We start from the raw sequence: 15775 nt of genomic DNA, 5'->3' as shown, positions 1-15775 counted from the left end.
AAGCTATTGAGAAGTTATATTTACACACATGCAAGTTATTAGCTCAGTTGGTAGAGCGTGAGACTTTTAATCCTCGGGTCAAGGGTTCAAGTCCCTTACGGGCGGTTTTTTTTCACAACATCAAAAAAATTTTGATAACACTTGGACAGCTTATCATTTGAGAGATAACAGAATATTAGCTTCTTATGAGCAAAAGAAACATTTCGGTCATTCTATCTATTTTTTTTCTATTTTATACAATGATTTAAAAGCGGGGGGGGGGCGGCAGCCACCCAAGTTCCTCTCCTAATTCCTGTACGAGGAGTACAGGAATTATTAAATTACATCCACCATGGATTGTAGAAAAACGTACAGAAATAATATGAAAAAAACTTCGTTTTCTTAAAGAGTTAAAGAGGCTGCGTCCCAAAGTCGAACCTTAAAACGTAAAGGAATTAGAAGAGGCAGTTGGGGGGCTGCCGCCCCCCAAACCCCCAGCTTTTAAAGACTCTTTTGTACAGTTTTTTTTTGGGGGGGGGGGGACTTCATTGTTACTAATTACTAGTTTCGGCGCAATGGTTCTCCTGTCCTCTTGTGTTTAACATTTTTCGAAGTTATTCCATTATTCATTCATTTCAATTTTTTGTTAATTAAAAGAGGGCCTTTCCGAAGCCAAGAGCTGGGGGTTAGCAAAAAAAACAAAAAACCTGTACAAAAGAGTCTTTAAAAGCTGGGGGTTTGGGGGGCGGCAGCCCCCCAACTGCCTCTTCTAATTCCTGTACGTTTTAAGGTTCGACTTTGGGACGCAGCCTCTTTAACTCTTTAAGAAAACGAAGTTTTTTTCATATTATTAAGATCATAGGAAGCATCTTTGACCACGTCTTTTTGACTGAAGAGGCCTGGTTAAAAACATGATTGGTTCTTTTGTATGAAATTTTAAGCCAATAAAAAGAGCGACAAGCTTTATAAGAAAGACAAGGCCTTGTCCCATCGGTCTGGCTACTTAGTATTTTTTGTGTTGCTGCTTATTTTTTTTTTCCATGTATCAAGTCTCAAGAGAAGGGTAAAACATATTTGAGTTTTTTGGACTTGAATATGAATAATAAAAACAAAGAACTAAATTAAGTGGAAATATAAAAGACCTCATGATTTACTATAACCTAAGAATTAAGACCAGAATCTCTCATTCGTGTATTTTTATGACTCTAGTTCTTTATTTTTTTATATTTATTTGTATTCGTCTGACTTTCCTGACTGCTGAGTATGCGGCATTTGCGAAATTACTGTCTTTTGGCAGTAATTGTCTTATGGATTATTTTGATGGACTTCGTGTTAAGGAGCACAGGAAAGGCAATTGGAGACCACGGAATCAAATGGGGAGGAAAAATGCTCCTGGACTTAGATTATGCTGATGATTTAATTATACTAGATGAAAGTGTGAGCAAAATGAATGAATTTTTTGAGGTTTTACGAGTTCATTGTGCTAGAATAGGCTTGAAAATTAATGTGAAGAAGACTAAGTCACTAAGGCTAGGAATAAGTGAAGATGAAAAGGTGACATTGGGTTGCGAAAAGATTGATCAAGTTGGCAGCTTGACTTACCTTGGTAGTATTATTAGTAAAGACGGTGGGAGCAGTGAAGATGTTAAAAGCAGAAGAGCTAAGGCTCAGGGTGTTTTTTTACAGTTAAAAAAAGTTTGGAAGAACAGAAAGATAAGTCTGCAAACCAAGATTAGAATATTGGAAGCTACAGTGATGACAGTGGTCAAATATGGCTCTGAAGCATGGTCGCTCCGAAAAGCAGATGCAAATTTACTAAATGTTTTCCAGAGAAATTGCCTACGGATTGTTCTGGGTACCCGGCTGACTGACCGTATTTCAAACAGTAGGTTCTACGAAAAATGTGGTTCAATCCCGCTTTCTAGGGCTATAATGAAGGAAAGGTTGAGATGGCTAGGCCACGTTCTGCGGATGAAGGATGACAGATTGCCAAAGATGGTCCGTTTTGGCCAACCGTCTAGGGCTACACGGAAAGCAGGTCGTCTTTGTCTGGGCTAGGAGGGTGTCATAAATAAAGATTTAAAGGAAATGGGAACTTTCTGGGAGGGTGTAAAGAGGGAGGCCTTGAATAGATTAGGTTGGAGGAGGAGTGTGCATAGCTGTGTTGGCCTCAGATGGCTTGGTGCTGCAGTGATTTATTAGTAGTAGCAGTAGTAATATCTCTTCACATTGACAGAACACGTACAATTTTTTTGTTGTCTTAGAAAAAATATATATGTCTCTGGCTGATGTCTTTGGTAATAATTATAGCTACAGTCAGTATTTGTTTGTTTGCAGTTATTTCATTTTGTAGATTGAATAGTTTGATAAGGTTGAAAAAACTGGACAAAAGACTTAAAAGTAAATTTAACAATTGTCACATGGCGCACTACGTTCGTGGAGCTGTGTTTCCATGCATAGCCCTTTTCCCCTCGGACTCATACAGTTTCAGCTGTAAGCTTGTATGTGATGAAAGTTCGGTGGCTGTGTTGAAATATTTCAACTGAGCCGTTGGAAAATGTATATGTTAAAAAAGTCTTTCTACCCAATTCCTTGTTTTAGAAGCGGTTTGCGTTTTTACCGATAAAATTATGAAATTTGTTGTTAACAGATCTGGGTTTGTCATTTTTGCGAATGAACAGATATGTTTGACCTTTTTTGTGCCAGAAACTAAAATGCTTACGTGAACCCAAGGTAAAAATTGCATGCGCGACAATTCCATACATATACAATTCATTAAGTTTAATGTCACCCGTCAAAAGCTACAAGCCTGGGGAAATCTTGTTTATCTTCCTAGAAGAAAAATCACGGATGTGTGTTTATTTGTTTGTTTTTTTTCTTTGGATTTTTTCAAGCTTTCTAATCGTTTTTCTGTCAGGAACTGAGATAAGACACTTTTTACTTCGCTAATTTTGCCAACTACGCAATTTAAATTAATTTATCTTATTATTACACTAGCTGTTGGGGTGGCGCTTCGCGCCCCAAACCACCCCCCCAAGCCCCCGCGCGCGCGTAAGTTGTTACGCGCCATATTAGTTACGCGCCATTGTATTTGTGTCCCTGTGTCCCACCTGTCAAAATAGATGGATAAATATATGTTTTTAACTACGTAAAACTTGCGAATATACAACATTCTTCACTGTCCCATTGTCTGTCCATATAAATAGATTGTCAGGTTTACCGACTCTTGAACATGCAACATATAATTGTCCATGGGAAAACAATCCGTATTCAGATCTATACCGCATTTTTCTAACAATTGCCCTTGAGCTTTGTTGATGGTGATTGCTAATCGAACATTCCCTGTGTCCCCGTAGTCATTTATATATACCCCTGTGCCCCCCGGCGTCCCCGTTGTAGTTGTGTCCCTGTGTCCCGGTCGTCATTTGTGTCCCGGTATCCCAGTCTTTAATTTCTCTTTGACTGTCCCGATCGTCATTTATATTCCGTCTGTCCCGGTGTCCCGGTTGTCATTTGAGTGTCCCGTTCGTCATTGATATTCCCTGTGTCCCGGTCGTCATTTGTGTCCCAGTGTCCTGGTCTGTAGTGTCATCTTATAATAACGTCATTTACAAAGCCTTTTATAGTTATAATGACGTTTTTTTAGTTTTTTTCTTTTACTTTTTTTCTTTTTTCAGTTTTTTTTTCTTCTTTATTTTTCAGACGTCATATACAAACCCTCAACACAAAAATACATACAACTTATTTTTATATATATAGAAGATATAATTTGACGTAACAGACATAGTGTAACAGACATAACAGACATACATAGTGTTACAGATAACAGACATACAACTTATTTTTTATATATAGATTAAAAGAGCCAAGTGTCACCAAACGTTAGATGGCACTGAGAGTTTTTTTGACACTAACGCCAGTTTCCACTCTTGGTAATACCCCATACGCTTTTTTTTCACCCTTTCTAGCCCAAGCACTGCTTTTAAAACTAACCTAGACAAGCCTGCGTCTTGATGGCCTCCATCGAAATGCCTAAGAGCATTTTTTTTTAAAATTATGTGGCAGTTTGTTGCTGAAGCTTGATACCAAGTGCGTCAATTTTGAGGAGGGTGGATGTTTATTGGCCCCGCTCCCCTGTTTTTTCTCGCCCTTCCTAGATTTTATTAAATTACCTTTTTTAACATTTTTCTTGACATATCAACAAAACAACAAAATTACGCTCTCCTACATTTAGATAATGCGTCCCCCCCCCCCTGCGAAGCTCCTACTTTAGATACATTTATAGAATTTCTAAACATCTAAATTGCTTGGCTTTTTCGGTTGTTTCATGTCAGTTTGGTCTTATCAAGGCCAATAATTTTGTTTTAAGATAGATAACGGTGGAAACAATACTTTGCTTCCGTCTGATCTATTACTCTACTCGAAAAAAGCTCAAATTTCTGTTTGAATAAGTTTTCCCTATCTTTCTAACCCTATCGGTTAAAGACAGATTTCTAAGGTATGTCCATGTTCATAAGGCAAATAAACAGGATCCGGTAATATGAAAAAAATTGAAATTTTCTTATCCTAGAGAAGGCGGTGAATTATTGAACATCGTGGTGACCCAGACACAGAATTCAATGGTTTGACTTTTATAAAATTTACATAGAACTTACTGGTTTGACCTTATATTTTTAATGCTGGTATTGCAAGTGTTCTGACTAAGATCCAATCAATTTGTTTTTTCGGGTATAGTGATATTTCTTACTTAGCATACGCCGATGACCTCCTTTTAATTAGTCGCTCTAAGAGCGCACTTGAGCGTAATGTCCGCCTGGCTGGATCATTGTTCAAAGATATTGGTCTTTCTTTAAATATTGCCAAGTGTGAATATTTATCTTTTAGTAATAATGATTGTGTTAACTCTTTGAATTGCGGAAGTTTTGTTATATCTAGAGTGAAGACGTTGAAGTGGCTGGGTATAACAGAGAGGAGTCACAGTAGCATAATTATATAAATTTTTAGGTATCATCTATTGACTTTTGACGTTGTTTGCGATTCACTTGCTAGCACCCGGAGGAAGTTTTTAGTTGATACTAGAGATAAGTTAAGAATTGGCTATGCAAAAATTGTTGCAAATTGTGGTCGTTTTAGCAGACGCGGACTGGCTAAGCTGTATTCTTATTTTTGTGACCATGTCGTTTTGTCTTCGTCCGGATTGTATCCTGTTTTTACAAAGATTGATCTTAAGCAAATGAAAGTTAATTATTTTCGTTATTATAAATCTCTTTTGTACCTACCCCGATCGGTTCGAAACAGACGCCTTGTAGACCGTTACAGAACTACCGAAATTTTGTGTTCTCTGGAGAATCTGTAGACCAATATTGGTGCTGATGCGTGTTTCCGTCTTGGTGCGCACCATGGTCTTATCCGCTTTTTTCATTGAGTGATTTTCAGTTGTTGTTTTTGTATTTTCTTTATTTCTTTTTCTTTCATGCTTCACTATCTTAAACTTGTACAGTGAGTTAAAAATAAATTATTATTATAATTATTATCTTAGATATTAGCTAATTGTGTTTGTATTTTCTTGCCTACAACCCTTTTTCACTCCCTCACTCTTTTTCGAATAAATGAACTTCCAAGTGCAAATTAGTATTTAGGGTAATTCTTATCTTGACGAAAGCTGTGTATTTGGAATGAACTTCAGAATTAGGATCTATAAAAGAAAGAAATATTTCTAATAACCAAACAATGTGACAGCAAGTTATCCCAAGAAATACAAATTTATCTGAGGAATGGGCAAAAATTCCTTAACAAATATAAAAGAATAGTGTAGCCAATCCTTATCACATCTTTCAACCAGTACCTTAAAATATACATCTTAACAAATTCACCAAATGTTATATTACAATCATCATCCATGTGGTAACTGCTCTTGCCAAAACCTTGAAGAAGGAAAAAACTAAAAATCATGCTCACTAATAAACATCCGTTTAATAAAATTCATAACAAAGAACAATCCCCAACCTTTGTTATATTTTAATTAGGATCGTCCCGACCTTTGATCACCCTTTGAAGCACTAAAAACCTTGCCCAGACTGAAACAACCACTGTTGCTTCAATTGCTCTGCAACATGTATAAATTTCAATATTAAATTCATAGTATGCTACATTATATTCACTCCCGTCTCTCAATTTTCGACTTTGGATTACGATAGAAGGTAAGCTAGTCTTCACTGGTGTGCAGCCTGATATTCTTTTGATTCTAGGGCGTAGAGTCTCTGCAAGTCTTTGATTCGCTGGGTCTTCTAAGCTCGTCTGTATATGGTTTTCTTGACAGAACCTGTAATTTAGTGCAAAACCGGATTAGATCTGCAGTGAGTGGTGAGCATCTATCTTCTGTGCTTGCAGAGGATAGGAAAAAAGGTATAATTTTCTGTTTCAGTATACTTTTTATGCATAGCTTTTTAATTTTATAATTATATTTTATTTATAACATTTTGAAGACTTTTTTGCAAATACTAGCTGTGTGATTACTTGAATAATTTTTAATTGTTAATGCAACCCATTCGGAGAGGCATATGAGGGAGCAGCTTACCCCCCATCCCCTCCCTAGACCGGTAAGATATTAAGTGTAATTCTACCTTTTAGTTACTGGTAAAATTCCAGAAATCCTCATGGGACGTGTAGGGGAGGCCCTTTTCGAAATACCATACACTAGTGCTAGATGCAGTGCTCGGTCTGGTGCAGTTCTTGAGAGTTGGATAATACGCAGTCTGTGAAAGCCGTTAATCCGCCTTTAAAGGTCCTTCCATGATTGATATTCTTCAACTGTTCCTTCGAGCGAGCATTTATGTAGACGAACAGGTTCTCTTGACATGCCTGAACCTGAATATATGGTGTCTTCTGACTTTGGTTAGAATTAATGTCCGCAGTGTGATAATCATCAGTAGCTAGGAGACTGCCGAAGTAAATAAATCGATCGCCTTCTTCTATTTGTTCACCGTCGATTGCTATTGAGGAAGCTGTAGGTATTGTGGCTTCATTTAATTAACATTTCGTTTTTATTGAATCAATCGGCCTATCAAACAGATTTGTCACCTGACATATTCAACTTGCCTGTTTTGGAGGTCGTGGCTGGTCACAGCTATCTGATCGCTTTCATCAACATATGCCAGCTTGTGAATTAGAGTCCCACCTAATTTTGCCCCAGCTTGGCAAGTATCAGGTAGAGGATGTCATGCAGGAATAGTTTGAACAACTCTGGGGAAAGTTTGCATCCTTGAAGGACACTGGAGGTTGTCGAGAATTCATCAGAAGGACTATAATGTCTTCGAACACGCAACAAACTTTCTCTCCGTATAAGCTCAACAGCCTGTCGCGAACCAATGAATTAGTGATACAGCTCTCTATTGAACTTGATTCACTGTTCCTTCCATCGGTGCATGGTAAAAATTTGATCGATAGTAGATTATCTTAGTCAAATGCCAGTGTGACGTTTCCCCAAAGGAGAGGTGGTGCCTGGGATTTTGTGAAGGAAGATCTAAGTCATGGTTCTAGTATAGTAGCATGTTAGACTGCTAGGCCGATAGTTTTCACATTCTTTCTCCGAACTATTTTTTGCTGATTGAGAAAATTGCTGCTTTACACCACATTAGTTGGACATGTCTAAAGGACCAAGTGGCTGAATTTCACTAGAGCATAGGTCAACGATATCTTGTGAGTCAATATTTATTAGCCCCGCAGTGAAACCTTCTGATACCCGAGTTTTGTTTGCTTCTGGTATTTTAAGGCCACTTTGGCTTTGAATTGCCGCGGTGATGGTAGAGTGACATTGTCTCTGAGTGGGAAGAAGCTTAGGATGCTCACTTTTGTCATTGTACATGTGTTTATGTTCTCCTCAGAACATTGCTTCCATCCGTTGAACCTATGTTATCACGTCATTGATATTATTGCCCTGTCTGTCTATGATTACGGACACTGGAGCATTTTTTCTCGTGGGCAGCAATGTTGCGGCTATCCCGGACAACGCAATTGCCAACGCTATGCAATTTTTTGATCGAATTGATGTCAGAATCAATTTTATCACAAACGTTTTACTAGTACCTCCTGGCGCATCCAAAAAGAAGATTTCTCCAACATTGTTATCTACACAATGCATTATCTTATTATAAATGTCTTTTTGCTCAGACGTTAACTTAAAAATATTATTTTGTACATACGACAAAAGATCACTCGTATTGTAACTTTGTTCACGATCCCATTCTACACATGTTAAAACAGCAGCGTTACGATTAGGTGAAGGCGTTTCCAAATTCTGAAGAGGTTTGTTTGCCATACATACGCACAAATCTTCAATAATAACTAAAGTATAGTTATAAATTTCTGATGTAAAATCAAAGGTCATATCTAACGTCTTTAAACGTTTTCGATGGAGTATATCCTCGGCCATTTTGGATTTATGTTTCTTCTATAACTCTCTAGGAGCTGCGGAATAGCACGAAGTTAGTATGATTCCAAACAATGCACGAATTTGACTTGGAGTTGACGTTTCGCACGCGTCATTGTTGCAGTTATCCCGGTGTTGGTCATTCTCCAATAAATTCAGAGCTTGGCATGCACTACGGTAAGTGTCATGTATAGTACCGTTTACAGTTCTCAAATACTCAAAGGACGTTGGACCGGGTACATTCACCAAAAGTAGGCGGAGAAAGAAGCATTCATGTTGATTGGGGTGTATGGTGTAGAGTCTTCCTATCGCGGTATCTTTGAAGATGGTAGGTTGGCTGTCGACTGACTTACCCTGTTTTCGACGTTCAAATGATTTCTTTTTAGTATTCGACGTGTAGTACGAAGGTACTTCAGTATACAGCTGTTGTTTTTCAAAAGAATCATTTTGACATAACGAAAAGAAAGCAATTAACGATGTATCCGGTGGATTCAGGGCTCTTTGTTGCACGTTGGATTCCAAAAAACAAACACGTTGACCATTTTGTAAATGTACCGCTAAATGAACAACAGGTGGACTTCGTTCATGTATCGGAAATGAAAGAATTCGCCAAACAGCTTCATTACTGCTTATGTATCTTCCAGCCTGATACTGTACGATTTCATCGATATCACTCAGTTCGAACTGCAAGCCAAAAACTGCCATGTCCCTGCCTTTGTTTACTGTTGCTGTTTTACCGCCATTTTCAGTAGATCTTCTTCTATATTGTGGGTAACCATCGTTGCCAGTAATTGCGTTGGGTACTAAAAGTCGAGGATATTGCTTTTTGCACCTTCCTTTGGCCATGCATGGTGATTTTTCATTCAATGCACCGCAAGGCACATGTATCATGTTTTTTTACCACAATATCATATAAGCCCTTAACAATTGGTTTTAAGTTAACAATTAAGTTTTACTATGTAGTTTATCAGTCATTTCAACTTTTGCCGGAAGACACGGGCCGTAATGTCATGTCTATGAACCGCCGATTGTCCTTGAATAAAAGCTGCTGTATCTCCTCCCAAGATTGATTACATGTAAATGTAATAAATAAATCTGAACGACCATAGAGACGAACATACGCAATAGTATCTTCAGCATATTCACGCATATAACGGGGACTGCCAGCATATGACGAAGGTAAAATCGTTAATCTTCCAACGTTAGTGGTATTACCGTCGTTTACAACTGCATCTCGCAAATGAATGTATTGTTCAGAGCGTATTTTGGTCTGATTCAGACGGATAAATAGCAAACGTTCTGATTCAATCTTTGCATACATATCAAAGAGGTATTGGTGAAACAATTGATGGGATTTAAAATATAATTTTCGTCATTGGGACGAATCATTAGTCTATAGGAATAATATTCATCGCACTGCATTTCTTATCCGTCTGTTTGTTAGTGGATGGATCTATCAATTTATTATTAAAGTGATAGCCGTCGGCTCCATCCCAAAAAATTATAGGATATTGTAGGGCTTCGTAGCATCGATGAGTTTCAGCAATTCTTACCAACTGAGCGTTTCGCTTATGAAGAATAATATCTCGAGGTAAAAACTGATCACCGACCATAACGATTGCCACTTTGTCGATAGTTGGAGCATTGTATCTACGCACATGTTCGCCAATAGGCGTTTTGTCACCGGAAATAACAATTTTATGCGTATCAGTAGGCATCACATCGATTGCTGTTTTGAACAGGCGCACTAAATCATTCTTTTCGTGGAAAAGATGTTGCAATTGGGAAACGATAGACCTTTCAACGTCGGGAGAAATTTTGCAACGTGCATTCAATTCAGAATTGCTATCACTGATGAAGTACAGTTGTAAAAATTTATTATTCTCACCTGAGAATGGTAGAAGGGACCCTGCTCTATGATAAATTTGCCCTTTTACTTGGAAAGTAGGCATAAATTGATCTTTATTTTCGATTGCACCAAACGACGTCATTTGGAAACATGAGTTATGTTTTCGGATGTTTGATAAAAAAACTTTAGATTCTGACGTAGTTCCAGTAAGCAAAGTCTTCAATGGCTCTGGTGGTGCAGCCAGTTGAGGAAGTTTAACTTTTCCTGAGGCGCAACACATTCCCATTGTTTCACCATTAAATTTCAAGGCCTTGCAACAGGGACAAATTTTAAACATAGTCCCGATTTGAACAAATCTACTCAAGCTGTAATCATCGACTGGGTTGTACCTGAATGCCAGGCGATAATTTTCAGGTTGCTCTTGTGATTCCTCGGCACGCTTTCTTTTGGCATTATCTCTTTGAGCCTCAAGCATGTTTTCACATTGTTCTTGTGATTCCTTGGCACGCTTTCTTTTGGTAATTTCTCTTTGAGTCGCGAGCCTGTTTGCACGTTGTTCTAGTGATTCTTCGGCAGGATTTTTTTGTAATTTCTCTTTGAGCCGCGAGCCTGTTTTCTCGTTGTTATTGTGATTCCTCGGCACGCTTTCTTTTCTTACTTTCTCTATTAGCCGCAAGCCTTTTGGCATTAAGTCTTTGAGCAGCTTCCTCGGCTGTTTCTTCTGGCATTGTAAGATTTATGCTAAAATTTCTCTTTAAATTAACTCTTTGAGCACCTTCCTCGGCTGTTTCTTCTGCCATTGTAGGATTTATACTAAAATTTCTCTTTGAATCGCCTACTTATATAATTATAATGACGTCATATGCGTACAAACAAACAAACATACAACTTATTTTTATATATATAGATATGTGAAAATTCATGAAATGAATTTTGAATTTTGAAAAAAATTCATGAAATGAATGAATCTAAATGAAAATTCATGGAATTGGCAAATATTTTGGGGCATTATACTTGCTACTTGAGGAATTAAGGGACATATAGTTATTTAAAAAAAAGGTACAAAAAAGATCTTTACAAAGCCCATCAAATGTTAGTTTCAATGAGTTTTTGCTACTTTATTGCGTGTCTGACAAAGCTTTCGGTGGGTTCAAATCTCGGCCCCCTCCTGGATATGACCTTGACCTCTGAAATATAATTTTTCTAGAAGGGGCCCTGTGGCACCTCGTATGCTCAAAAATCCGGGGAAAGATTTGTATGCTCAAGTCCATGCAGGTGACTGGGGCCAATAACAGCAATAAAAAATATTGAAAACAAGTCATTAAACTATTAAGGGACAATCTATGTCCCATACCATCCTACGACTCTTCAGCCAAAGTCAAAGAAAATTGGATACAGAATTGAAAGGAATTCTCTCTCCAATCTGCTCCTCCAGTCTGTCTTAGAATAAATAGAAGCTTCATGGTAGAAGTTTCATAGTCTGCACTAGTAATGGTAAACACTGTCAGAATTTCAGGAGAGGGGGGGGCAAAGTATTTTTTCCCTGCCAAGGCTATCACAAAAGAGCATTCGTTTCTTCTTGTTTATGCAGGTCAGCTGACACGCTGTGGTGCTGGTTTAGTAAATAAATGGGTATGATATTTTCTTTTTCTTCTAGTTTAGTCAATATATGTGTATAATAATGTCTTCTTCTTTTAGTTTTCTTAATAAATGGGGGAAAATTGCTTTTCTTATTTTTCGCATGTCGGACAATAAATGGATCTATAATTTCTTTTCTTCTATTTTTAATCAATATAATTTGTGTAAAAATTACTTTTTCTTTGAGTTCGGTCAATAAATGGCCATGCTCATTTTTTTCCTAGTTTGGCCAATGAATGTGTATAATAATTTATTCTTCTTCAATTTTGGTTAATAAATGGAAAAATTCTTCTTTTTCTACTTGTCTGTTCAATAAATGGGCACAGTAATTCTTTTTCTTCTAGTTGGATCAACGAATGGGCATAATGATTAATTTTTTTCCAAAGATGGAATTTTTTGAATTAAAAATCAAGTGCCCATTTAATGTGTAAAGGATTCATATTTAGGCACTGGTGAAATATTAGTTCTGCTGAAATACTCATTTTTATCTAATGTTTAGGTATGTGTCTAAAATATCCATAAAATAAAATATTTATAATTTAAATAAGCAATTTTATATACCCATTATTATGTTAACAGGAAACTAATATTAATTAGATAAATAATAAAATCAAGAAGACGCATTTTTACTCTAAATACTTGTTTCACTTGTCCCTATAAAAACTTGAGAGTCTTTCACAAAAAAAAAAACAGAGAATTTCCCTGGATAAAATCGCTTGACTTGAAAATTGTTTGTACTTTTACTGGATTAAAATTTGACAGAGGCTGACTAGCTCGTCGGAAAATAACTTTTCTCTCTTTTAACTGACTCTAAACATCTATAGAAGCAATCTTCTATAGCAAACATCTATAGAAACAATCTATTAATGGACGAACCATAATCATCCCAAAACAATTATTATTTATTTTGAAAACAAGTTGGATCGAAATAAAAAAGTATACCATTGAAACTGCCATGGCCGAAAGCCCTATTCAGGAAATTATGGCCTCTGGCTTTAACAACAAGGAAAATCACTTTTTTATTGCATGGGTAGCAGTGATGTGTCCTCTTTTTTCTGTTTGTTTCCTCTGCTGCTGCGGGGCACTGGAATATCATAAAGAGCTTTTGGAGGGCTCATTTTAAAGGAATATTGCTCTATCTAGCACTTGTAATTAACAAAACATAAAATCTGAAATGAAATCAGTTTTTGACAAAGGACTGCATTTTTGTATACGAGATGATGAATGATGTCATAATCGTAGGTTATAACCGTAAATGACGTCAAAAGTAATAACCGTATGATGACGTTAGTTCTAATGACTTCAGCATCATCAGTATGTAATTTTGTCAAACAATTAGTATATGAAAGGGTCTCAGGTTACGTCGCTTTAATTGTTTAAGTAGGTAATTTATGATGGTATCATTTGGGTTGCAGTGGTAGCTTTCAACCTAGCAAGAGACGATCACTTCCAATACTAAGAAACACAATAGCCCACAACTCCTGAAAATAATTTAAGATCAAAATAAGAAATACACTATTAAAGCCGCCTTGTCCGAAACCCCTATATAGGAAACTTACCGTCCCTTGGCTTCGATAATGAGGAAGGACGACTTACTCACCCACAGTCACCGTGGGACGGGCTGCAAGTTACATACTTTGACTGTTGTTTACATATATTAATGGCTGTTGGGAAGTGTACAGACGTTTTCAGGAGGATTTTTTTTTTGATTTGAGGGTGGGGGAGAAGTTGATGGGGGTTTACGTGGGAGGATCTTTCCATGGAGGATTTTGTCATGGGGGAAAAGAATTTCTATGAAGCCGGCGCAGGACTTTCTAACATTATTTAAATAAACAATGAACAAATAAATATGAAAAGTTTTTTCAGCTGAAAGTACGGAGCAGCATTAAAACTTAAAATGAATAGAAATTATTATGCATATGAGGGGTTCGCCCCCTCGTATTCCCTCGCTCTTTACGCTAAAGTGTGTTTAGTAATTTCAATTATTTTCAGTTCAGTTCAGTTGAGTAACATCAAAATAAATGGACAAATATAACTATCTACCCCTACAAGGCTCCATGGCCCGTTACATAGGGGTTAAAAAAAGAAAAAAAAAGAGTCTCTTCTTAAAAAAAAAAACAAGAAATCCAATTAAATAATTTTCAGTTATTTTTACTTACCACTTCGTCCTCGAAATTCAAATCCAAGTCCACACCATCTCCCACCATCACTAAATCACAACAGTTAAAATTAAATAAATAAACGTGCTCAAGCTTAGCATCTAGGGATGTCGCCCTACCCTCATTTTTCATCATATTATTAAACATGTAACAATATTAATTCAAACCAATTCAAAAATAAATTTTTCTCAAATTTATTCCCCATTATATTTATCAACCAAAAATATTTTTAGTTGGATTTTAAAGGCATCAAACGAACGAATGCTACGGGCTATATCAGGAAGACTGTTCCATACTTTACTACATCCCATTCGGGGACTAAAATCTGATCTGACAGTCTTAGTTTGAGGTAATAGTACGTCGTCTTTATTGTGTAGATTATGAGAGCTCCTTGAATTAACTAAATCGGGAAAGAAAGAATTGAAACGGCGAGGCAGTTCACCATGAAGATACTTGAAAATCATTGAAGAGCAAGAGCCGACATAGAGTGCATAAGTATTCAAAAGCGCTTTCCGATGTCCTTTATTAAATTCGTTAAGTAACTGGCGAGCCTTTTGATGATTTTTCTACAGCGTTTGTGATTCAGGGGTCATTTTTAAGAAATCGGGACAAAATTCAAGATTTAGTGTAAAGAGCGAGGTATTGACAGGGGGTGAACTCCCTCATATACATGATAAAAACATACGAATATAGAAGTTCGTTACGTAAGCTAATTCGTAAGTTACGTATATTTTTCACTAATGAAAAGCTTCGTAAAAAATTAAAGTTCTGGTTGCCTTTCTAAGCAGTTAAAAAATCGGAGTGCAACTAGGCCTCCTCCCCCTCTCTTTTTTCTCAAAGTCCTCCGATTAAAACTATGAGAAAGTCATTTAGCCAAAATGAATTAATATGCAAATTTCGTTTGAATTATTTATGTGCGGAGAGGCAGTATCAAAACATGCATTAATTCAAAAACGTTCAGAAATTAAATTAAAAAAAAACAAGTTTTTTTAACCGAAAGTACGGAGCGACGTTAAAACTTAAAACGAACAGAAATAACTCCGTATATGAAATGGGTTTTCCCCTCCGCAATCCCGTATATGAAAGGGGCTTTCGTTAAAGTTTTTTACTGTTTCAAACGTAGAGTTAAGAGAAAGAGTCAAACTTTAGCGTAAAAAGCGGGGCGTTGAGCAGGAAATCCTCTTTCGTATACAAAGCAATTTCTGTTCGTTTTAAGTATTAATGTTGCTTCTTACTTTCAGTTAAAAAAACTAGTTTTTTTCATTTAACTCTTAAAGAAGGCCTAAAAAGAACAGCGGAAGTGAAATCTGTTATTAAAATTGATTCAGCTCAACCATATACATCATAATAAGTTTGGAAAAATCATAAAATCAATTTTCAAACAGTTCGTGGTAACGAACTGTAGTAAGGAGCGACCCGGCTCAATAGTAAACGAAACTCTAAAAAGCGGAATTTTGATGCTAAAAGATACGTCAAAAAAATCGAATTTTTCACGCTGATACTAAATATACAAGTTTCAATTAATTTAGTCTTTGTCATCAAAAGTTACGAGCCTGAGAAAATTTGCCTTATTTTGGAAAATAGGGGGAAACATCCCCTAAAAGTCATAGAATGTTAACGAAAATTACACCATGGCATTCGGCGTATCAGAGAACCCTATAGCAAAATTTTCAAGCTCCTATCTACAAAAATGTGGAATTTCGTATTTTTTGCCAGAAGACA

The 15775-nt window shown here is 36.7% G+C and overlaps 1 protein-coding gene across 1 annotated transcript in view; it reads left to right on the top strand.

Moving 5' to 3' along the window:
- LOC136034523 (conserved oligomeric Golgi complex subunit 5-like) overlaps positions 1 to 15775 on the top strand; it is a 134546-nt gene that overhangs the window by 71982 nt on the left and 46789 nt on the right. The window contains exon 6 of the mRNA XM_065715749.1: positions 6228 to 6384. Within this exon, the coding sequence (XP_065571821.1) occupies positions 6228 to 6384 (157 nt within the window). The remainder of the gene's footprint in view (positions 1 to 6227; positions 6385 to 15775) is intronic.

Source organism: Artemia franciscana, chromosome 13, assembly GCF_032884065.1.
Source record: "Artemia franciscana chromosome 13, ASM3288406v1, whole genome shotgun sequence".
In the NCBI taxonomy this organism is placed as follows: Eukaryota; Metazoa; Arthropoda; class Branchiopoda; order Anostraca; family Artemiidae; genus Artemia; species Artemia franciscana.
Note: the sequence above shows the minus strand (reverse complement) of the source record. Positions and strands in the feature narration are given on the sequence as shown.